The 24,102-nt window shown below is 40.2% G+C and overlaps 1 protein-coding gene across 5 annotated transcripts in view; it reads right to left on the reverse strand.

Moving 5' to 3' along the window:
* Positions 1 to 24,102, reverse strand: part of fat3a (FAT atypical cadherin 3a) — a 248,915-nt gene that overhangs the window by 18,571 nt on the left and 206,242 nt on the right. For 4 of the 5 annotated variants that reach the window (XM_042414703.1, XM_042414702.1, XM_042414700.1 and 1 more), the window contains 6 exons: positions 19,232 to 19,375; positions 18,437 to 18,634; positions 16,577 to 17,378; positions 5,354 to 5,488; positions 5,005 to 5,159; positions 2,909 to 3,157 (listed from right to left, as the gene is read on the reverse strand). In XM_042414703.1, the coding sequence (XP_042270637.1) occupies positions 2,909 to 3,157; positions 5,005 to 5,159; positions 5,354 to 5,488; positions 16,577 to 17,378; positions 18,437 to 18,634; positions 19,232 to 19,375 (1,683 nt within the window). Of the gene's footprint in view, positions 1 to 2,908; positions 3,158 to 5,004; positions 5,160 to 5,353; positions 5,489 to 16,576; positions 17,379 to 18,436; positions 18,669 to 19,231; positions 19,376 to 24,102 lie in introns of those variants that run through there. The other variant, XM_042414704.1, reaches the window with a different exon arrangement.

A 24,102-nucleotide genomic window follows, 5' to 3' on the forward strand; every position in this document is an offset into this window, starting at 1 on the left:
TTGCTGACTCTGGACCAAGACAGCTTGCAATCATTGATGGAGCTATGAATACTGACTTGTACCAGCAAATTCTACTAGAAATCTACAGGAAAATGTCAAGGTATCCATCTGTGAACTGAAGTTCAAAAGAAAGAGGGTCATGCAGCAAGACAACGACCCTAAACACACAAGTTGTTCTACCAAAGAATGGTTAAAGCAGAAGAAAGTTAATGTTTTGGCATTACTGAGTCAAAGTCCTGACCTTAATCTGATAGAAATGCTGTGGAAGGACCTGAAGTGGGCAGTTCATGCATAGAAGCCAACCAACATCCCAACAACAGTTGAAACTGTTCTGTAAGGAGAAATGGGCCTATTCTTCTAAACCAATGTGCAGGGCTGATAAACTGTTACCGGAAACATTTGGTTGAAGTTATTGCAGCAAAGGGGGCTGAAAGCAAGGGTTCACATACTTTTGCCTCACACAAATATGTAAGATTAGATAATTTTCCTCAATCAATTTTATTTATTTTCCTCAATAAATAAATGAATAAGTTGAATGTGTTGGGCCTCAGACCATGAGGTCACACAGAGAGGGCCTACATGTAACCTGTGAGGCCTGACCACGAGGTGCTTGTTCCTTTGTTTCCCCTGAGACAAAGGAATAGCGCCAAAATGCTGCTTACAGACAATGGGAGTCCATTGCAAACTCCATTTCCAAGGATGCTTTGCGATTTTCGCACCTCAGCAGGGAACAGTCAACATACAGTCTCATTGGCGGAGATGCTCCTGCACAGCGGAGCGTCCTGATGACACAGCCATGACATCACCGCCCCTTTAAAAACTGAATGTGCCCTGAAGCACACGCCTTTCCCATGTCACTGAGCTAGGGGTAACTTCTGTTCCTCTGAGTCAGCTGACTAAAGGGGGTACCCCACGCACGTGTTTTCCCCTCATCGAAGACTCCCCTCGCCGGACGAGACGAGACTTTGCCTGTGTTCACCCGAACACATTCCAAGATCTGAGAGAGACCGCTGCTGCAACCAGCGTCCTCAAATTCCCTTGTGAAAGAAGAAAAACTTCTTCACCAAGTCGACTCTGCTGTTCTCTCCGCCACGCCGCCGAGAGCCAGCTGCTGTGCTTTTCGCCGACCGTGCGAGAACCGCCACCGTCTGCATCCAAGCCCAGGACAAAGCCGGACATAAAGACAGGATTACACACACACCCTGCTCACTTTCTGAAGCGACCAAGTAAGAGGCATAAGTCTGGGCAGAGGCAGTGATAGTTGTGTGTTCCTATCAGCATTAGTTGCTGTTGTTTAGCATTTAGCTTTTAGCTTTATTGCTATTCTTTGTTGTGTTGTTGATGGACCGCCGAGTCCATTTTTCTCTGTTTACTCTTAGGAGTATTTCAAGTTTGCTGCCTGTTTAGTTGTGTTCACCACACTAGACTGTTTTGTGTTTGTCCCGCTCGGGACCACTGCTGTGTTTGTGCCATCGTGAGTCAGGAAGTAAGTTGCTTTGTCGGTCAGAAACCAGACAACGTGCGTTACAGACTGCCGTCCATACACACACTGTCTGTGGAGAAAGGAACCGCTTCTCTTCCTCTCACGATCGCTTTCTTTCCTTCTTCCCTCTCTCTGCTGATTAACACATACACGCGCGCACACACACATACACGCACCGACATCTTTTGCACATCTGATGGTCAGATAACGTCGGACAAAGCTTCGCTTTGTCTTTCCTTATCCGCCATCAGACACGTGTGTTTTTCAGAGAAGTGGGTGAGTGTGAGACGCCGTCCACCAGGCGGCGCCGTCTTGCTTCTGTCTAACCAAGACACCGCCACATTTCTGCCATCCGGTTCTCGCGCGACGTGACTTCCTCCCATAGTCATGTCCGCGTCGCAGACCGACGACGTCATCACGTCAGGCCCCGTCGCCATCTTGTCGCACACGCACACACACACGCACACACACACACACACACACACACACACACATGCATTCCCCTGCATGTGTCCAACCCTGTACATAGCTGTTTGTGTTTTGTTTGGTAGGATTAGATTTTAGAATAGTTGTTTATTGAATGAAGCATTTGTTAACTTTGTTAATTTTGCTAAGTTTAATAAACACTGTTACACACAATAATGACAGAAGAACTTCTCTTTAAAGATATTTAAAGAGAAGTTCTTCTGTCATTATTGTGTGTAATATTGTGAAAAGTGGCTGATTGAAGGAGTCAGAGCTCGAATTCACCCTTCTTTGTTCACCCTCGAATGTTATCTCTCAGATATTAACATTCTAGGTGAACTCCTTTTTATGAGACTACCTTGTTTGGTTATTGGTCCCGGTTTCCGGGTGGTGCCCCCTATTTGTTAATTCATATTAATAATTCTATTAATCGTCATGATTAGTTAATTATCCTTGATAATTGATAATTATTGCAAATAATCAACTGTGTTCCTCACAGATCCAACAGTTGGTGCCAGAATTATTGATTAAGGTTAACAATATCTTATTTTCACAATTCATAATTATCATAGATAATTATGAATTATTGCTAATAACCAAACGCACTACTGCCCGTCCCAACAAATGTTTTTGTCTCATTTGTTCACTTGGGTTCCCTTTATCTAGTTTTAGGACTTGTGTAAAAATCTGATCACATTTTAGGTCATATTTATGCAGAAATAGAGACAATTCTATAGATTCACAAACTTTCAAGCAGCATTGTATAATCACACAGCAAAACAATAGGCATGATAGAAAAACTAAGTTCAACATTTTACTAGTGGCCACTAGAAATGCTCACATCTACCTTCTACCAGATGCAGTTTAACGCATCCCTGGATGTCTGGATGCACAAACTCTGAGGACCCCTAACCTCCTGGCACTATCTGACACCCCCCCCACAACTACTAATGGACTAACCAGCGCCCCAAAGTAGATGGTTCTATCCGGAGCAAGAGCCTGTATGAAGGGGGGTCCACGCCGTCGCTCCACATAGCTGTCATCCAGTGCCAGGCTGCTGAAGTTGCGATTCAGCTCCAACGCCACTGTGTGCCAGCTGCCGTCATTGATACGACGGCCAGAGATACCCAACATATCGGGACTGTCACCACCTCCCCCATTGCCGCCAAGTCCACAGGCCAGCTGGAACCATAGCTTCCCCTCCTCCAACTGCTCACACACACACATACACACACACAGAATAATAATGTTGCATACATGCTATATCATATCATGCAATTCAATGAAGGAAACCACAGTGCTGACACATGCACAAAGGGGATATGACGCCATTGACAGATGACCAAATGAAATGGACCGTTACCTTTATTAAAATTACAGATTTCTCTGGATGTGAAAATTGCTAGAAACATTTGGGATAATGTAAGTATACAATTCAACAAAATATATAACATAGGTCTAGTCGTTTTTAAACTTTTAATGCAGAAAAGTTACATATTATACCTTTAATAAGTGGCTGTGGCTGCATATTACAAGCACACTGTCTTGAACTTACTCGAGATGCTTCTCGAGACTGTAGATTTTAAAACTCAGTCCCATGTTTTCATTATAAAACTGACGTATCTATAGTTACACATGTCTATATAGTATAGTATTTTATATAGTTATAAAAATTATTACTACAGCAAATTTTAAAATCATTCTATCAGATATTAAAGACAATTACATTTGATTGACAAGAGCTGTGACACCGTTTACATAAAAGTTGGTAAACTCTTCAAGTAAAGGCGTGGACTGCCCGTCCACCTCAAGGTGTAATTATCAGTCTTTACAGCTTGAGCACCTGTTGTGGAAGTTAGTATGCACACAGACTATCTATCTATCTATCTATCTATCTATCTATCTATCTATCTATCTATCTGATTTTATCACTTACAAACTATCAAAATAGCATGCACCATATAAAATCAGTATCATTATTTCAAATATTTGAAACAGTTAGCAAAACTGTAAGTACATTTACTAAAACTAACTGTTTTTAAGCAAGCTTTTTAATTTGAATGTTTTAGGGTATATTGTTATGTACACACCATTTCCCCACACATAAACTGGTATTTATAAAAACAGAATGTGCCAAGAATGATCTGATGAGTTGGAGGCGGAAAGATAAGGTGATAGACTGAATTTAGTAATAGAACTTTGGTTTTTTCAGTTGTTAGTTGATTCACTGATTGTGTGATTTTTTTTGCAGGCTACACAGCTATTTGTAAATTATTAATCAAAAACACATACATTTAATTATGATTAATCAATTTTGTGTGATCAATATTATAATTTTTTTATTAACACTGCAGGCATCATTTTATTTCTGATATTCTTTTCATTTGATGTTTTATTGTGATGCACTTTGTAAAGTCTGTTTCAATAATGACACTAAAAATGAAATCATTAATTCATTATGATAGAGATGTCACTGCCAATTATGTTTTACAGCTACATGTAATGCATCGATATCACGGGCACTGTAAACAACCACAGTTGGATGTAATGCTTGCATATATTGACAGGAGCTGTGGTGCTGTTGGAAAACCTCACAGATGTAACACAGTAGGTAAAATTGCATCTCTTCTTTTCATTCTGTCCACTGACATACTATAGCTACAGACTAGTGTGGCAGACAGTGAAATCAGGCTCATTTATGACAAAGAACCATGTGTATGCACAGCTATAAAGATCTGACAAAAAGAATTCCTAGACACTGGTAAACCACCTGAGAACAATTTGGTGCCAGAATTCTGATGACCCACTCTAACAATAATGAAAATTCTGAAATGTCTGAAAATCTATCATACATCAGTATCAGTCAGTATCAATAAATAAATCACACCAAACACCACTGCAAGGGTTCAACCTACACAGAGCAGAGCAGCAACAGTTTGATGCCCTACTGTATGATTCAGAGCTGATTAAGCCCTTAAATATGTCGGAGTCTAGACCAGCACCTGTCTGTGTGTATATGTGTGTGAGTGTGTGTGTCTTTGTGTATATGTGTTTACCTTGAGCACGGTGCAGGGATCAGTGTGTGTGTACATGATGATTCCTCGGCTCTGCAGCGTTCTGATCCTTAGGCTTAGCTTCAGCTCCGTCTGCAGCTGGTCAGACAACTGGTACTTAATGTAGCTGTTACCTGAGAAACTCAAAGATGAATGGCCTGCACGCACACACACACACACACACACACACACACACAGGCAGATGGGTTAATGAAATACATTACAGTTGCTTAAGTACATAAGAAATCCCAGTTCATACAGGCTACAGAGTCCTGTGTTTCCTCTCTCTTTGTCTCTGGCATACACATACACACACACAGACACACACGCACACACACACACATGCATGCACCTGCACACTCTCCCAGTTTGCCAGGCGGACACTGGCACGCATAGCGCCCTCTGGTGGCCTCGACTGAAACACACTGCATGTCTGCTGGGCATGGCTGGTCTTCACACTGTTCTGACAGGACAGCACAGCTAGCATCTGTAGACACACACAAAAACATACACAGATCACTTACTACCATGAAGAACATGAAGAAGTAAGACAGCCTTAAAATTGAAGGAAAGAAAGGGAAAAAATTGTCACTCAAGTCTTTGCAATCATTTGTATTAATGGGTCTAAAACAATCTTTAAAAAGCCCAACTATGGTTATATGGAAGAAATAAACTACTGACATGGAAATCAGTGCAAACAAATGAATAAACAGACTGAATGGATTTATACAATGTGCCAACCTATTGCTAAACTGAATGCATAGTCTAGCGAGAATTGAAGAAAGCCCTCTAATATGTGCACCTAGCATTCACAATAAAAGCAGGGAACCTGTAAAAAAATATGTTAAAGTAGTGCTGCAATAATGCAGAATAGCAGATAAACTAAGACCAATAACTTGTAATATATAATAATAACATATAATAATATAATATATAATATGTGTTCTACAGTAATAGACTGAAAACAAACAAGTCAACAACATGTTAGCAAATTCTCTTTGATTGTTAAAGCACAAGTTACAGATGTTAAGATACATCTCCTGACCTGAATATTATACTTAAATTAAGCATTAATAATCAAACAGGAGTCTCACAGTGTAGCATTTGCTTTCTATCATATCACCTTCATGGAGATCTGTATGAATGCACTACAGAAGCATGTATTTCATATTTCCATTACAACATTGTATTATATGGGGTACCGTTGTCACATACTGCAGTTTATGTACGAAATTCCATGAAATGTACTCCCCTGGCATATGGGGTGCATTTTGGCCCTATTTACACCTAACATTAACAAGCGTTTCGGGTGATCCAATCACAAGTAGACAGCTCTAAGTACATCTGTTTACACCTGGCATTAACATGCGTCTCCACATGCGTCTTGAGTGACCACTTGTGATTGGATCTCACTTCCCTGCTCTATATGTAAATACACACATACATCATTTCCCAAATTTGTTCGTTTTTAACCGGTGGGAGGACTGAGGGTCCATGTATCCTCCGTCCAAGGCCGTGTTCAACTTGTTTGATAACAGAATAAACAAATATACAATGCATTGTGTGCCCCTTCACTAAAATCAAATGCCCGTCCTATTGATTTGCTCTAGCGCTGCAAAACTAAAAACTATAGTTATCAACTAGACAGGACAGAGGAAACTATCCAGCAACGTTTAGCTTCTGAAATATTTTTTTAGACAGACAAGCAAAAATCTTTGAAGATGAAAACGGGGTAGGATAACGGGGAAAATAAGAAAAATGGGAGGTGGATTACATTTTTTTAATTCACATGAAAAACAGAAAAACAAAATAATGCATTGCTCTATCCTGTTATAAAACAAGATGAATACAGCTTTGGACCAGGAGGCAGCAGTGCAATTTCCATGCCTAGTCTGCAGGAAAATAGAGGATGTTAGTTGAGTAGGTGGTCCTTCAATGTGGCCCAGAACACACTGCATTTACACTACTAAATGAATGTGGTCACATGCAGCCCAGACCACCTCCCAATGTGGTCTGAGTGATCGGATCTCAATGCGTCCTCAGTGCATCTTTGGTGTGTTCACACCTGTACTCAGAGCTGTCAACTTGTGATCGAATCACCCGAGACAGATGTTAATGCCATGTGTAAACAGGGCCTTTGTGGCATTGGATGCCTGCCAAATTTCAATTCCATACATAAAATGTCTGCTAAATGTCACTAAAGTGCATTTCATCCTTGGTGCTAAAAGTCGATACAGTAAGGTTATACGACAGTACTGCCTCCAGTTTGTTGGATATTAGTGATTAAAGCTAGGGTAGGCAATTTATTTTAGAGGCATTTTTTTGCTATATTTGTTGAAATTCCGACGGAGAGGAAGTGACAGGACTGCATGAAATTGCAGTAAGAGAGAAGGAAAAGACGAGAATATCAGCAGAAAGCAGGATGAAAAGCAACACGTGATCATCAGACTATTGCCTGTAGTGTGGGGGAAACTGAACAGTGCATAGTCTTATCAACAATGTCGGACCAAGAGACTTTCTGTGGAAGTGAACTCAGCTCCCAGAAGTGAAATGTGATGTCATTCAAATTCAAGCAGACTTCAAACAGGTGAGAGATAGTCCTGTTTACCATTTACTGTACTAAATGTTGTCGTGACTTGAGAAGAAGTTGTGTGTGTGTTAGGGATGTGCATCTCCATCACTGAGGCCAATGTGATACATATCTTGATGCACTGCCGATGATCCGATACATTAAAGATGCAGACTGGTGACAAATTACAAATTTTTGAAGAATGGTGTTCATCCCTCCAGAAGAGTTCCAGAGACTTGTAGATTCAATGCCAAGGCTGAGGAACACCATTCTTCAAAAAGATATTCCTTCATTTGGTGTTTTGAAGATGTTGGTGGAGTGCGCTGTCCAACATGTCAGTCCAAAATCTCCCATTAGTGTTCAACTGGGTTGAAATCTGGTGATTGCAAAGGCCATTGCAAATGATTCACATCATTTTCATACTCATCAAACCATTCAGTGACCCCTCGTGCCCTATGAATTGGGGCATTGTCATCCTGGAACAGACCACGCCCATCAGGATAGAAATGTTTCATCATAGGATAACAAACAACTTTGTATTGATTTACAGTAAACCTTCCCTCTAAGGGGACAAGTGGACCCAAACGATGCCAGCAAAATGCCCCCCACAGCATAACAGAGCCACCAGATCCCCTCACTGTAGGGGTCACGCATTCAGACCTGTACCAGTTTTTCCTTTAATTTGTCACCCATCTGTAGAAAGCATTAACTCTAAATTTCATCTCACGGTCTTCTCATGAATACAAATAATCTTGCTTTTAATTTGACAAGCTTACATTATTAATTTCTAGTTGACATTGCTGGTATATGTGATGTGCTCTTGTGTGTGGATTTGTATTTTGTATTATATGTCCTGTGTGTTTTTTGCTTTGTACTGTTTGTTATTGTGCTGTTATATGTTTTAATTGTGACCTGCCTAAGGGACTGCAGATGAAAATTAGCTATAAGCAAACTCTGGTACAGTGCATCAAATGGTAACATTTATGTTTAACACTGTACATGGTCCCAATAAATAAATAAATTAATTAATTAATTAATTAAGCAATCAATCTAAATATCAAATTTTTTGTCACATTTCTAAATAATAAAGGCATAGTGCCTTACTAATAATTGTATATAAATAAATAGGGTTTTACCAATGCAAAGAGGTTAGAAATGATGTATTGCAAGTTTATCCCAAATTGTATCCGATGCACACTTTTTTATTCGGGGCAAATGCATCATGAATGTTTATGCTAGTGCACTGATGCAAATCGGTGAATCTTCCCATCCCTAGTGTGTGTGTGAGTGAGTGCAGCAACTGTTGTGCTGCATGAAGTATGTATGAAGTGCGTGCATATGTCCATGCTTTAACATCTCACTTGGCCAACAAATTAAAAATTCCAATTAGTTATTAAACTAAATTATCCTGTTATTAAACTGGATTCATCAGATTCATCAGTCAATTGGGGCTCTGGAAAGTTTCACTGATAGACAATATCAAGGTGTGGAGGAAATAAAGGCGTCTTTGGATACGAGTCATAGAGCTTACCAAACCAAAAAGTCCTGCAAATCGGTCGACATCTTTTAAAAGAGTGGGAGAACAAACCACGGAAGTGGAGGTATCCCTGATGCAATCAATAAATGAGAGACTTCGCAAGTAGGATATACTGGTCAAGCTGCAGAAAGATCTCCACGACCTGAGGCTAAGTTTGGAATTCAGCCAAGCTCACATTGATGATCTGAGGAAGGAGAATGATTCATTGAAAGGTACTGTGGCTACTATTCAAGACGATGGAGAAAGTCACAATACAAACAGCTTAAGCAAACGTTGCTTGATGTGCAGAGTAGATAGATGCCGGAAAATCTGTTTTTTTCTGGGATTCCTGAGAGAGACAATGACAACACAGAGCAAACCATATGAGATTTTATGTGCCATCAATTAAAATTATCCCAGGAATCAGTACTGGACATTTCCTTCTTGAGGGTCCTTAGGCTGGGAAAGAAGGAGAGGAATAAAATTCACCCCATCATTGCTTGGTTCAAGCATTTTAAACAAAAGGAGCTAATAAAGATCCAAGGCAATGCTCATAAGGGTACAACTTTAGATGAATTATCTATTCCCAGCGGGGAGTGAGAGGCGGTGAAAACTAATTCCCATCCTTAGGAAAGTGTTGATCTTGGTCTGGATGAAAGGATAGAATTATTTAATGCTTGGGAACTATAATATTGACTAGAAATGATGGGAACATGATTGAGTCAATATATAGAGAGTTGTAATTATATATATTTACTAATTAATAACTAATAGTAATAGTCATAATATTCCAAATGGTACAGGAGAGCACAATGTCCTCAAGAAACAAATTTGGGCACAGAACTGAAAGTATTATTGATCAGATATTCTGTAATTCTCCAAACAAATGCTCAAATGCTAAATCTACTGTTAACTTGGACAGATCATAATATTGTGTGCATTACTAAATACACCAAAATGCCAAAAAGACCTCCTGGAGTGACTATAATTTTTTTTTTTAACTTAGAAGACTATCAGAGAGATTTGGCCACTGCTCCATGAGAGCTTGTGTACTGTATCTTGAGGATGATTTGCACCATGCTCCTATGAGGAAAAGTATTGACCAACAACTAAGACAATCAATATCTCAGAGGGATGAGGCAAAAGCTGTAGCATCTAGGTCAAGATTAGACTCAGATATTATGCTATACAGTAAATGCAGAGAGTTTGTTGTAAAATTGAATTGTCAGAAAAAGACCTTATATTATAAAACAGTTTTTGAGGGATGCAGAAACAATATAAACAGATATGGCATACAGTGAATAGTTTGCTTGGTAGGTCAAATAGTACAAGTCCTGTTAGTGTGGAGGTTGACGGCAAGATTAGAACAAAACCAATAGTCATTGCCATTTACTTTGCTGACTCTTTTGAATCAAGGGAAATGATCTCAGGTCTAACAGAATAATGATGTCTCAAATGAATTACTGGTAGGTGAAATAGACCAAAAGATTATGAATGGGAAAAATTGCAGTTTTGTATTACCAGATATATCATTAGATGACATTGATAAAATTTTGATTTCACTTTCTGATAATAAATACCTAGGGTGCGATCTTATTGACAACAACTGCAGCCCCATATATTACTAGACTTATAGAGTATCTATCTGATCATTCTTTGAAACAAGGAAAGTTAAAATGTAAGTGATCACATTTAGAAATATATGGAAACTAATAACCTTCTAACCCATGCTCAACATGCATATTATAAAAATCATTCTACTGAAACTGCTGTGATACATATGACAGATGAGTGGCTAAGTGCCCTTGATCAGGTAAACTTGTGTCCCGACTTCTTGATTTCACTGCAATGGTCGATTTGATAGATCATACAGTGCTACTTAAAAAACATTAATTCATTATGGCTTCAGTAAGAATGCTATCAATTGAATGAAATCCTATTTAAATGGTAGACAGTAATCTATGTTAATGGCTCCTTTTCTTGCCACATATGATCACCTTTAATGTTAGCCAACTCAAATGCACATATGTTTGCGGATCATACAACCATTACTGCAGTAGCAGATTCACAAACTCAGTTGCATGACTATTTATCAAATGATTTCAAACGTGTCCTCAAATAGGTGGAAAACAATGAATTGGTATTAAATGTAAATAAAACAAAAAATATGATTATATGCACTACAAGAAAGAGAAAGAAATTGAAGCCATGGTACTTAACATATGGCAGTGTTCAAATTAAAGAGGTTAAATAAGTCAAATTATTGGGAGTTAAAATACAAAACATCTCTGATGGATGGCTCACACTACATATCTTCATATCGAAAAATGAAAATGGCAGGAATAGTTGGAAAATTGCAAAGTTTTTATCTGAGGACATTCTTCTTCTTCTCATAGTCTGATCATCAGTCACGTTAATTATTGCTGTGCAGTGTGGGGCAATGCAGCTCAGAGAGATATGAGGAGACTACAGATCACACTAAAAAAGGCCACAAGAATGGTCTTAAGGTGTGGGTTTGAAAAAAGGAGTGAGTGAACTACATATTATAATGAGATGTCCCACAGCAGTAGAGTATGTGAGACAACATGCTATTGCACTACTTTCAAAAAATTTAAAGCTTGAAAAGCTAGTTAATATTAAGGACAAACTGTAATAAGTATGCGATAAACATCAAGTTAACATAAGAATGAGAGATAAAAATCATTATGCACTACGAAAAACAATATCTGAAATACGAAGACGGACTTTCATTTTCAGAACTGTTAAATTGTAGAATTCATTATAATAACTCACTCAAGAACAGTACAGTAGTTGGATTGTTGACTGCAAGATTTTAAGATTCAAATTTAGTTATCATCACTCTATTGTATTACATTGTCAGAAGTTTGTAGAGTATTGTTATTAATTGTGAACACATGTAGCCTAGATATGTATATAGAGCCTCTATTCACTCAGAAAAGCCTCCTTTACTCACTCCTCCTGTACTCTGGTCTTTGGAATTGCCAATCAGCTGTAAACAAGACAGAATTTGTCCAAGCACTTGCTGGATTCAGCATTCAGGTACTAGCCCTGACCGAAACCTGGATACATCCAGAAAACACTGCCACGCCAGCCACACTCTCTGCTGACTCCACATTCTCACACACACCCCATTCTGTTGGGTGTGGAAGCAGGACGGAGGTCCTCATTTCCAAAGAATGGAAATTCACTAAACTTTATCCGCTAAGCAACAATTCCTCCTTTGAATACCATACAATCAGGGCTACTGCTCCTATTAAGCTGTTAGTGGTTGTCATATACCACCCACCAGTGTGTCAACTACAGAACTTTGTAGTCAAACTAGACATGTTACTCTCAACTTGTCATGGGAGACATGAATATCCACACTGACACTGTCTTCCTGTGTCCCCCTCAGTCCATGGCTCACTGAAGTCATTATAGAGCAAAGGGCAGAGCTCTCTTTAAGGTCCCCCTCCTGATGAGCCCACTCTGTTCTGATTGGCCAGCTTTATATATCAGAGTTGTGTAACTTCACAGTCAATGCAAACCAAACATTTTCTACTTTACTGCTTCAAATTAAAAGCTTTCAAATGACTAACTAATGGGAGACTTTTATTGTGAAGAATTTACAGGAAGTAAAAACGTGTTCCTCACTGACTTAGTGGAACTTTGTTAGCAGCGCTAAAAACCGGGCAAAACAACAACATATGGAGCTATTTGAGCTATTTGTTCAGTGGATCAGTTAGAAATAATGCAAGGAGGAACAGTACAAGCAGAAACAGCCACAGTGAGAGGTTTTATGAAGAGCTGCAGACAACCAGCACACCTCCAACAGGTAAACTACTTATTTTACTTTGCTGTGCTGTATAATGGCATCGTGGCTTGGCGTAACTACTCCTGGAGCGGAGCAGCAAACCTGCGCACTGTGCACATAGCAGATGTCCATATAAAGAAATCTGTCTCAAACTGATGTGAGCTCGGGCTGACAGTAGAAAAAAACGTTGGAAACCGAGGGTTCAGAGCAGTCTGAAGCTGCTGCTTTTTGCTCACAGGGATTACTGCTACATACGTTTACCTATTTATTTGATACATCGGCCACTTTTAAAATGAATATCCGACATTGTGACATTATATATATATCTGAAAATAAGGAAAAGCATAATACGTCCCCTTTAAAAACAGCTAACACCACTATCAGAACAAGATCTGTGGCACCACAGATGCTCGGAAAGTGTTCTCTGCTTTAAACTTACTCTTTAGTCCGCCTCCTCCTCCGCCTTCCACTCTGCTCACTGCAGAAATGTTTGCCTTGTTCTTTACTGATACAGTCTCTGCCATCAGTAACCAGTTCTCTGAGCCTGACCAACTCAGTCTGCAGCTGCTGGCTAACAGGGCCGCATTCATCTCATTCTCCCCTCTGACCAAGGAGGAAGTCTCCAAACTTCTGCTGAACTCTTGTCCTGCCACCTGTCCACTGGACCAAATACCATCCAACCTTCTACAGACCATTTCCCCCGTACAAGCTCAGGTCACCTCGCTGCTCAAAAAACCTACACTCAACCCAGCCCAGGTTGAAAACTACAGACCGGTTTCACTCCTGGCCTTCCTATCAAAAATACTTGAGCATACAGTCTTTAACCAGGTCACTAAATTCCTTTTTGAGAACAACCTGTAAGACCCAAATCAGTCTGGCTTTAAGTGGGGTCACTCTACCGAGACTGTGCTCCTGTTGGTAAAGGTATCACTGCATTCAGCTAGAGCTGCTGGTCAGTAATCAGCTATATTGCTGCTGGTTCTGTCAGCTGCCTTTGACAGGGTTGACAACCAAATCCTCCTCTCCACACTCACTGAGCTTGGTATATCAGGTATATCTTGGTATACCTCTCATGGATATCTTTTACAGTAAAGAGTAAAGTGTCCAAATCGCACAGCTTATCCACAGGGGTTCCTCAAGAGTCAGTGCTTGGTCCCCTTCTCTTCTCAATATACACCACCTCACTTGGTGCAATAATCCGCTCCCATGGTTTCTCATATCATTGCTATGCTGACGATACCCAGCTCTTCCTATCGTTCCCATGGAAAGACCACACAGTCTCAGCTCAAATCTCGTCATGTTTTGCCAATATCTTGGCAAGGATTAAAGAATGCCACTTTCAACTTAACTGCTCTACGACCAAGCTTGTCATCCCAGCCAGTCCCTCTATATAACAACAGATCAGTTTCCAGCTCAAATCAACCCAACTCATGCCCACAAAGTCTGCACAAAACTTGGGTGTCATGATTGATGACCAACTAAGCTTTAAGGTTCACATGGCCTCAATTGCTCAGTCATGTCAATTTGCCCTGTACAACATCAGGAAGATCAGATCCTACCTGTCTGAGCATGCAGCACAACTACTGGTACAGGCTCTCGTAATATCATGCATTGACTACTGTAACTCTTTACTGGCAGGCCTCCCCGCATGTATGTTCAAACCCCTGCAGATGATCCAGAACATGGAGGGTATGCTGGTCTTCAACCAGCCGAAAACAGCCCATGTCACCACACTGTTCATAACCCTCCACTAGCTCGCCGTTGCTGCCAGCATCAAATTCAAAGGCTTGACACTCGCTTACAAAACATCAACTAAAACAGCCCCCGCCTACCTGAACTACATCATTCAGGTCTACACTCCCCCCCAACTCACTACGATCTGCCAATGAAAGGTGCCTGGTATTACCACCACAACAGGGTCCTAAGTCAGTAGCTAGACTCTTCTCTTCTGTAGTTCCCCAGTGGTGGAACGAGTTACCAAACTCTTGTTTGATCTCCCTCTCGATCTTTAAGAAAAGGCTAAAGACCCAGCTCTTCTGTGAACACCTCTGCACTTGATGGACTGAAAAAAAAGAAAAGAAAATCTGCTTCTATGCATTCTATGCACTCTCTGCATTGCTCTGTGCACTACCTGCTTGTGTTGTATCAACTTGAGGATATACATTGCTTTGGATAAAAGCGTCTGCTAAATGAAATTGTAAATTGTACAGTAATTTATGAATTACTGTATGCTTAAATATTTTTAATGTGGACTCTTTTAGCCCATAAGCTAAAAGAGATACAAATACATCAAATCAAATATGTTGTAATGTACAGTAATGATATTGTCACATCTGTCAAAATCATTTTCTTCAGTACATGGCATAAAATGCATTCCCAAGCCCATGATACATTTTATGCATGAAATGCATCACACTACTGTAATCACATGAAGCTTTACACCCACCACTGCCCTGTGGTAATACACACACAAACACACACATACACATACTAATTATTCCATCAGTCTTGTAGCTGTTGTGGTGGAGTGGAGCCAAGGTAGAAATAAAGCTCTGCATTAAATTAGCTTCTCTGAGGAGAGAAAAGCCCATCAGTACCCTACAGTACTCCACTCTGCACAGGCAAAGATGAGCCTGAGCCTCAACCTAAGCTCTCTGAAGCTTGGAAAAATTATTGATGAGCCTTATACTTTGTGTGTGTGTGTGTGTGTGTGTGTATGTATCATATATGTGCCATGCAGATAAGCATTATTGACTCCGAGGAATGTTGAGGTGTATTTTTTATGGTACACAAGATGGCACACCATGATGTCCTCCACTTTTTGTCTCATCCCTCATCTGCTTCTTGCACCAGCACATCTGACTCCATTACCTGGCATTAACCTCTGATCTGGATAATAACATCTCATCACAGGCCTTTACATTTACACTTGGTTTTAATGAGTGTCTGAACTAATCAACAATCATGATGCATCGCAAGTCAAGACAAGTGATGTGGGACACTCTCAAGGGACAGCTACAGTGTGCAAGGCAAGGACCATGTGACAGACCAAAGGCATCCATGGGCTATTTAGCAGCTGTTCACATAATCATTATTATTAACAGACAGTTGTCATGGAATTGTAGATGTTAAAATTTCAATTTTTCTGGCACTTTAACAGCTTTTCATCCATGTTTGCTTGGAAGCAGAAAAGTTGAAAGTTTCAGATAAAATTGAAATTGAAATACCTACATCATAACACAACTGTGATACGATTGAAAATCTGACAATGGCTAAATATACCTTGTGGTAAGACCATTTCATCAGCTGTATCCAGGTATAAACTTTGAAACTTAATCCATAGGCTACTTTTCAGTAGCCTTGCTCACTATGCTAACCTTACTGTTGGTGGCCTTTCAACTTGGGAACTTGGGAATATGTTTTTCTTTTAGAATGTGACCACTCTGTACAGATCTCACCTAGCTGAGATCTGATCACAGTATGAGCCAGACCACCTATAGATGTGGTCTGGTTGATCTCATTGTATACATTGTCGTGTACATGTTTTTTTCCTGATCCAGAGTGATTGTCTTATTCTTTAAATCTTATGAAACCTTTTGGAAAATACCAAATATGTAAATACTTGGTCACACTGTAGACTGATAAACAAGGCCTGGGCACATTTAAGATTGCTCACCAGTGCATGTGCAGCGTGAGGTTCGGTGGAAACGTGGTGAGACGAAGCTGACCCGTGGTGTGCTGTATGTTGCCAGGTTATGTGAGTCCAGGATGATGCTCTGCTCACACTGCGCCCCGCGACACTCCAGCCCTGAGCAATTCTTATCCAGAATAGCTGACACTCTGAGGACCTCCTCCAGCCGCCGCCGCGACGCGCTGAGTTTCTGGGTAAGGTAGGCCGCCTTGTAGTACCCGCCCCCAGCTGTTTCCACAGCGACGAGCATGTCTAGCTGTTGTGTCCCACCGACTGGTTGCAGACTGAGAAGGTGTAGTGTGTCCTGCTGCTGTGAAGCGGCGGCCTGTTGCAGCACCTTCAACACGCTCTTCAAGTGCAACGCTACAAAGTCTTGTGGCACCACGCTCTCAAAGCGAACTGTCACTGCCTCACGCAGCATCTCTGGGGTCGCCTGCTCCACGTGCACGCTCACGGGCACAGGCACGGAAAAGCGGCCATCACTAACGCTGGCATTGAGGGAGTATCTACCTGCATCCAACCCTCCAAGAGCAATGATCTTTCCATCACGAGGACTGATCTTAAAGAGACTGCGTTGGGCTGGGGGGGCATGGCCAAAGGTCAACGCATCATATGGGTCGGCATCAGTGGCATGCAACTGGCCAATCACACCACCAGGAAACTCGTCCTCCATGGTGACAATATGCACCTCTAGTGGCAGAGCCACTGGCCGGTGCAGGCTCTCCTCAATCACCCTGACTGTCAGCATGGAAGCAGAGGACAGACGTGGCTTCCCAGAGTCTGTCACCTGTGAGGAGGAGGAGAAGGGATAAGTTGGGGGAGATGATAGGAAAAGACAGATAAGAGAGACAATTGAGAAGAGAGGAGATGAAAGGAGAAGAGAAAAGAGGAGTGGAAAATGGTTTGGTAAAATCTCTATTTGCGGACATCTCTATATTGTCCTTACTTAGTCAGGAAGCTCATTAAAGGCAGTTTATAACACTAAACTGATCTCTCAAGGTTTAAGTGGCTGCAGCCTCACTGATGAGTGGTTACTTTTGACATTTGGCATGAAGTCTGGTCCACAATGTCATTTAATAAAAGATGTTTTTTGATTTTTCAGGTCTGCCTTAATACAACACTCACATGTCATATGAACATTGAAAAAGTTGCTGAAATTTAATTGCTTTTATCACAACCTGACCTTTCAAATGCTTTCTTTTCCTACTCTTTAACTAACATTTCAATTGCTTTTCAGTGCTTCATCTTCAGATAGAACTTTATTTCCTTTAATATCGTCAACTTCAGCTACTACTGCCATACCAAAGACATTTTAAAAGCTCCATGTTAAGACACTGAAACTATTTTCTACTTGGATGTATCCCTCTGCCACAGTTCACCAAAGAAAAAGTGTCTATGAAAACACAAAAAGGGATTTCATACTAATTAGTTGTCATTTGTAAGTCAGACTGCTGAAGCCTCATATTGGCGTAGGCTGAACTTTAGAATAAATTTTGTCCTCTAACTCTCCTCTAACAGTTGCTTTATGAAGGTTGATTCAAAGTCGCACTGCTCAAATATGAAACAAATCTTTGCTACCACAAAAATAGGCCGACGCAAAAACTGACCAGTTAAAGAGTTAATTAGGTCATTGTGACATTATGAGGACCCCCCTCTCTCTATCCAGGAAGAACAGCCTCTTATTATTTCTGGTTAATGCTGCTATGTGGGTTTATTCAAAGTCCCTGTTATTTGAACCTTAGAGCCATTCACTGACTCACAACACTATTTCTGAAACTGATATGATGCTAAAGAATGACTACAGCATCTCTGCAGGTGTGATGGTAAAAAGCAGGTTGAATCTACCTGTATCTGAATAACATATTCAGTTGCCAGGTCCCTCCTGAACACCTGATTGGCCACCAGTGTTCCATCTTTCTCCAGCACAAACTCTCCTCCTTCATTTCCAGACAGAATGCGGAAGTCAAAGGGTGGGCCATTATGGGAGGAGTCCTGGTCCATGATGGACAACTGTAGGATGTTGGTGCCAATTGGCTTGTTTTCCTGGAGGAGGAGACACACTGTGAACCAGACCTGCCTGTTTGGGGTACATGATGTGGGATAACAATATGATCTTTGTTTCAGCAGTATTCAAAATTAACTGAAAAATTATAGTGCCCTGATGAAATGGGTTTTTAAAGCCTGAAATTTTAGCCTCTGGTCATATAACTGGGTCACGGTACTGATCACTAACTTTGAAGATTGAAAATAGGTTGATTTGCCTGACCATTTAATTCTGTCCAGTCTACCTGAACCAATCAAAAAAGACGTAAAAAATTGCTCGTCTTATTCACCTCCCCTCCTCTACAAGCTCTATCTGTTGAAAATATGAGGGAAGAAAGCAAGGGGGATGATATGCAACGACAAAAAAAAACATTATACAACCATCTTCCTGGCTAGCTACCTAAAGACTACCAGTAGCCACTTACAAAAATAAAAAATACAACATTCTGCACTAGAATTTTTGGTAGAACTGAACAATATTTTTTCATCATGTGAGCTCAGCTGGCTGAATTTCAAGTTGTTTTTTTGTTTTTTTCCTTATACAACACATCCTTATCTTTGTCTTTATGTGAAGATCATCTCAGCCATCAGGTTTACCTGTATGACAGTGGTGAGATTGGCTGGGGAGAAGGTGGGCGGGTTGTCGTTGATGTCAGAGATGTCTATGTTGACCATCACGGTGGAGGACATGGGTGGGATTCCACTATCCAGAGCTCTGATGGCCAGTGAGTAGCTCGGAACCTGGAAGGACAGAGACAATGACATGAGCAGATAGCAACCATCTCAGCAGAGCTTTGAGTCCCTAATCTTTGGTGGGAAACATGATGGACATGGACATTACAAAAAGGCTGGACAAACCACGGTCTGATGATTTTACCGTTCTTAGAGTGTTGGGTTTGGAAGGGTAACGTTTGTCCTGAGGATGGCGGTAGAGGACAGGACATAGGGTTATCACAATCAAAAGAAATTATCCCCTTGGGGTGTATACAAGCCGTCATGATTTTCCTTGTATCCTATTATCCCTCATTCTTGTAGTCTTCCTAGATCATATAACATTAGATTAGAATTTATCTTGTGTAAAAATGGCCTAATGGTTTTGTCTGAATGTAAATCTTGAACCAGTGATTTATCCTAGCCAGAAGCCTTATAGAAGTTTATCATGAAATTTCTTCCAAAAATGTCATACTGTTTCTTTAAAGGATCATTTTAGTTTCTTGATCTATGTGAATTATTTTTAGTGATGTTGCTGTCTTCTCAGATCTTAGCGCTTGGTGAATATAATCTTATTATGCAAGCAGAGATAAGTGGGGTCTAAGCACATTGTTTAACATATATAGTACAACTTTTAAACAACAAGTCTCCATGTGCGTGAACAGAGTTCACAACAGACAGAGGAGAGAAGCAGGAGGATGCACACACCAAGGTCGCATTGGTGAATTTGAACCAGTGACTGTGTACATAAAGATTTCAGGGTACAAGTTAACTAAGGTTCCCAAGGTTCATTTCGGTAAGCAAGAGCCAATCACCAAGCTTAAAATTTGGTAACAGTGAGTGGAAGCTAAAGTTTACGGTGTGAGACAACTGATTTTACAGTCTGCAGTGTGAGTTGGTTCTAATTTCTGGGTCACTTTTGAGTGAATTCAGCAACTATGGTGACACATATTTAGAAATTCAACAACAAACTGTTTTGAATTCATTACACTCTGATTCACACCCTTAACTGCCTTCTTCTCCATAGTGATGGCAGCTGAGGCTCATGGGTATTGCAGTATTGTTAGCCATTTGACAAAATCACAGACAAAATGTGATTTCTCAGAAATTAAGTTGAAATAATTGAAACTGGAAGTCAGAATATAAACCTGTAGAATCGTTACAGAGAGAGCTGATCTAACAGTAATATAGAAATTGTTTAAAGAAACATTTGATATGGGAATACAGAATGGGGAAAAACACTAGTGGAACCAGCAGCCCCTCAAACTTTGCAACTCTGTAATAATAATAATAATAATCCTTCTACTTCCAAGAGGGTTCCAGTACCTCTTAGGGCAGAATTTGTAATCATTTTTAGCTGGCATAATAGCATACACAAAATGCCTATTCATTTCATCACATTTTAATAGTAACAGATGCTTATCAAGTAGATCAAGATTTTTTCATTGCCTCTCTACAGCCGATGTTAAACAAAACAGCTCAGAGCAGCAGATGAAGAGCTTCTTGATTGGTTTTAAGCCTTTCATCCTGCCAAACTGTGCTCTGAGATGACAGATGACATACTTCATATTATAGAACAAAAAGAGTGCTTATGTGTTGGCCTATGTGTTGTCTGAGGGAGAGTTGATAATGAAGTTCATACACAAACACACACACACGCACACATACACACACACACACACACATACACACACACACATACACACATCCACACATCAGATCATGGTCACTTTTGGGGACATTACATAGACTTACATTCATTACCCATAACCTAACCCTAACCTTAACCACTGACCCAAAAATCAGCTTTTTCCAAATTGGGGACACAGTGTTTGTCCCCAACTGGACAAGCTGTCCCCAGTTAACTGGTCCTAAGTCTGAAATTTGTCCCAAGAAGTAGTCTATGGCAGACCACACCCCCACACACACATTCACACAAACACACACATACTCACTCCTTGTTCCCCTGGCATGCTGCTCAGTCTTCTATAAAGCCGCTGCAGGATATTTTTCTGTTTCTCCATATTGCCAAATAATAAAGAGCTAATGAAGCACATTGAGGAGAAATGCAAAAGCAGCAACAAAACAATATGCTGCTGCCCTAGAAATATGAAAAAAATAAACCTCACTAGTAAACAACTGTGACCTGCTTAGCAGAGAGAGAGAGAAGGCAGAAAATAGAAGAACCTGTGCGGAAACAGGAGGAGACATATGTAAACACACACACACACACACACACACACACACACACACACACACACACACACACACACACACACACACACAAATATTAATGCACAGACACATGGATGGACACATCAGCGTTGCAGCATTGCTGCTGCTCTCTGTGTGATAACCCCAAACACACTTTCATCAGCCAAAAGCTTTGATCCCCCACACTCCCCAACACTCTTTTTCTGAGTACGCTCAGACGGCTCATGGACTGCACTCATGAATACTTTATGATAGGAATCTGAACATTTCTGAAGTTTTCAAGCACTGAAGAGAAAAAGGAGATGAGGAAGAAGAAGGAGAAGGGGGAAAAAACAGCTCAGAGGAGGAGATGGGAGAGGCAGGCAAGAGTGTTCATGCCTTCCATATTTATTCCTGTTGCAAATTAAAGAGCTCCATGTGAGAGATATTCAGGCCTGCTTCATGTATGGGTTTCCTGTTCAAGTGTGATTAGTTGCCATCTGGTCAGGGATCCATCTCATAACAAACCAGTTGCCAGTGAGGTCATCAGCTTCCAACAGGCCCCTAATTTACATCAGAGATGGGCCTGTATATATATATATATATATATATATATATATATATATATATATATATGTAGTTATATGAGTAAGGTAAATATTATATATAGTTAGTGAGTTAAAATGTATAATCTACAATAAAATGTAGATTAAAAATGTTCTATGTTGTCTTCCAAATTGTATTTGATTAATTTCTGTGTGAATACAAATACTTCCTGGGTGAAGGGCACCGTCCAAATGAGTGTATATATGGTCTTTCAACTTTTGGCAAGCAAGTGACCTGAGACTGCTTTATAATTGGTTGCCTCAGATTTTCCACAGGGCATAGCTCTCTGTACCCCAGACACTCCCACTTTTATTGGCAGCAAATTGGTATTATTTTTATGTTTTTTTATCTAATGTGATTGGACAATTCTCAACGTCTCCCATTCAAGTTCACACCCCTCACATAACTACGCGAACGCGTACCATGCACATACTATGCATGACTGTCACTCCTACTCCTTAGCTAGCTGACCGGTGCTTTAATGAGATGGCAACTTCAAGTGGAACCATGGAAATCAAAGAAAATTCAGCAATATTTTTTTAGATTTGCCACTAGACATGTGTGATGCTTCTTGGAAGTTGGGCAGTTGGAAGGAAAAGCAATAAAAAACCTTACTGCACGCATTGCAAGAAGAAGAAACAAGATGATGGTGAGGAAGATAATGGAATCAGGAATAACATCTGGATTATATAACGTTTGGAGTCTAAAGTCTGAGGTGTCTGAAGTGAGCTGACTGACTGCTGGGGAAAATGTTGAGTCATGGTAAGAAATATTTCTTTGGAGGTTTGCATCAGCTGTGATGACCTTCTCTGGCTGAGGAATCAAATTATGTATGGTGTGGAATGACATGAGTTTTAGGTGAATACTTTCAGCCCGGGGTGTTTTTAATGGTTGTGGTTCATTTTGGTCACCTTGCCACCTCAAACTGAATTTCATGTAATTTAAGCTGCTATATTGTATAGCCAAGTTCCCATGTGATCTGTGCTACAGAGATGCTCTGGAAATTTTTAGGCTTGGGGACATGTGTTGGACAGTGTGTTAGACTGTGGAAATCCTTTTAGTAAACTATGTTAACTTCATCGACTGCTTCCACTTTAACCAGAAAGTCATTGAGAAATTTGCAGGCCAGAAGGAAAGAGGGCTAAATTTATGTTCGAGTAGTGCTACTGGCCAGTGTTTAGGCAACATTACTGTGTGTTGTGTTGTTTTTAGATTTTTAAAAAAAATTTTTTTGCTGAGCTATGAAGTGCTGCTACAGTTTGTTTTGTCCCCCCATAACTTCCCCCTAACTTGTGTCTTTATTGTGTTTATGGCTTTTGTTATCTTCATTGTACAACACTTTGGTCAACTCTTGTTGTTTTTTAAATGTGCTTTATAAATAATTGAGTTGAGTTGAGTTACTGCGCCCACCAAAAATTTTGCCACTGAAACAAGGTATTAAATTACTGATTTATTATTATTGATGCATTACAGTAATGTGTAAGCAACATTTTAATAGTGTGGCAAGCTGAGGTGGAGATCATTTTAACTGCTTTATACACTGTGTTGTTGTTTAACCTATCTTAGTTGATCATATAATTTGTGTGTAAACTTTGAATCTGTAGTTACCACTAACTATAGCTATCAGATAAATGTTGGTGTAAAAAGTACATTACACACATATACATATATATTACACAAAATAGCTCCAAAAAGGGTTACTAGCCTAATTGTACAATTAAACATTGTATGTTAACATTACATGTATATTTCCAAATGTTACTACAATTTCAACAAGACAGTAATCAATGATTAATGATATTGGTCGTATTGGTCGAAGTATTGGTTGAAGTTGAAGTATTGGTCGGGAACATTGTATTTTGTTATCTTTGAAGCGCTTTCAGACAGTGAGCTGCAACCACTGTGTCTGAGCAGCAGTACAGTGAAGCAGTGCTGCTACCAACAAACTTCAGATAACT

Source organism: Thunnus maccoyii, chromosome 6 (genome assembly GCF_910596095.1).
Source record: "Thunnus maccoyii chromosome 6, fThuMac1.1, whole genome shotgun sequence".
In the NCBI taxonomy this organism is placed as follows: Eukaryota; Metazoa; Chordata; class Actinopteri; order Scombriformes; family Scombridae; genus Thunnus; species Thunnus maccoyii.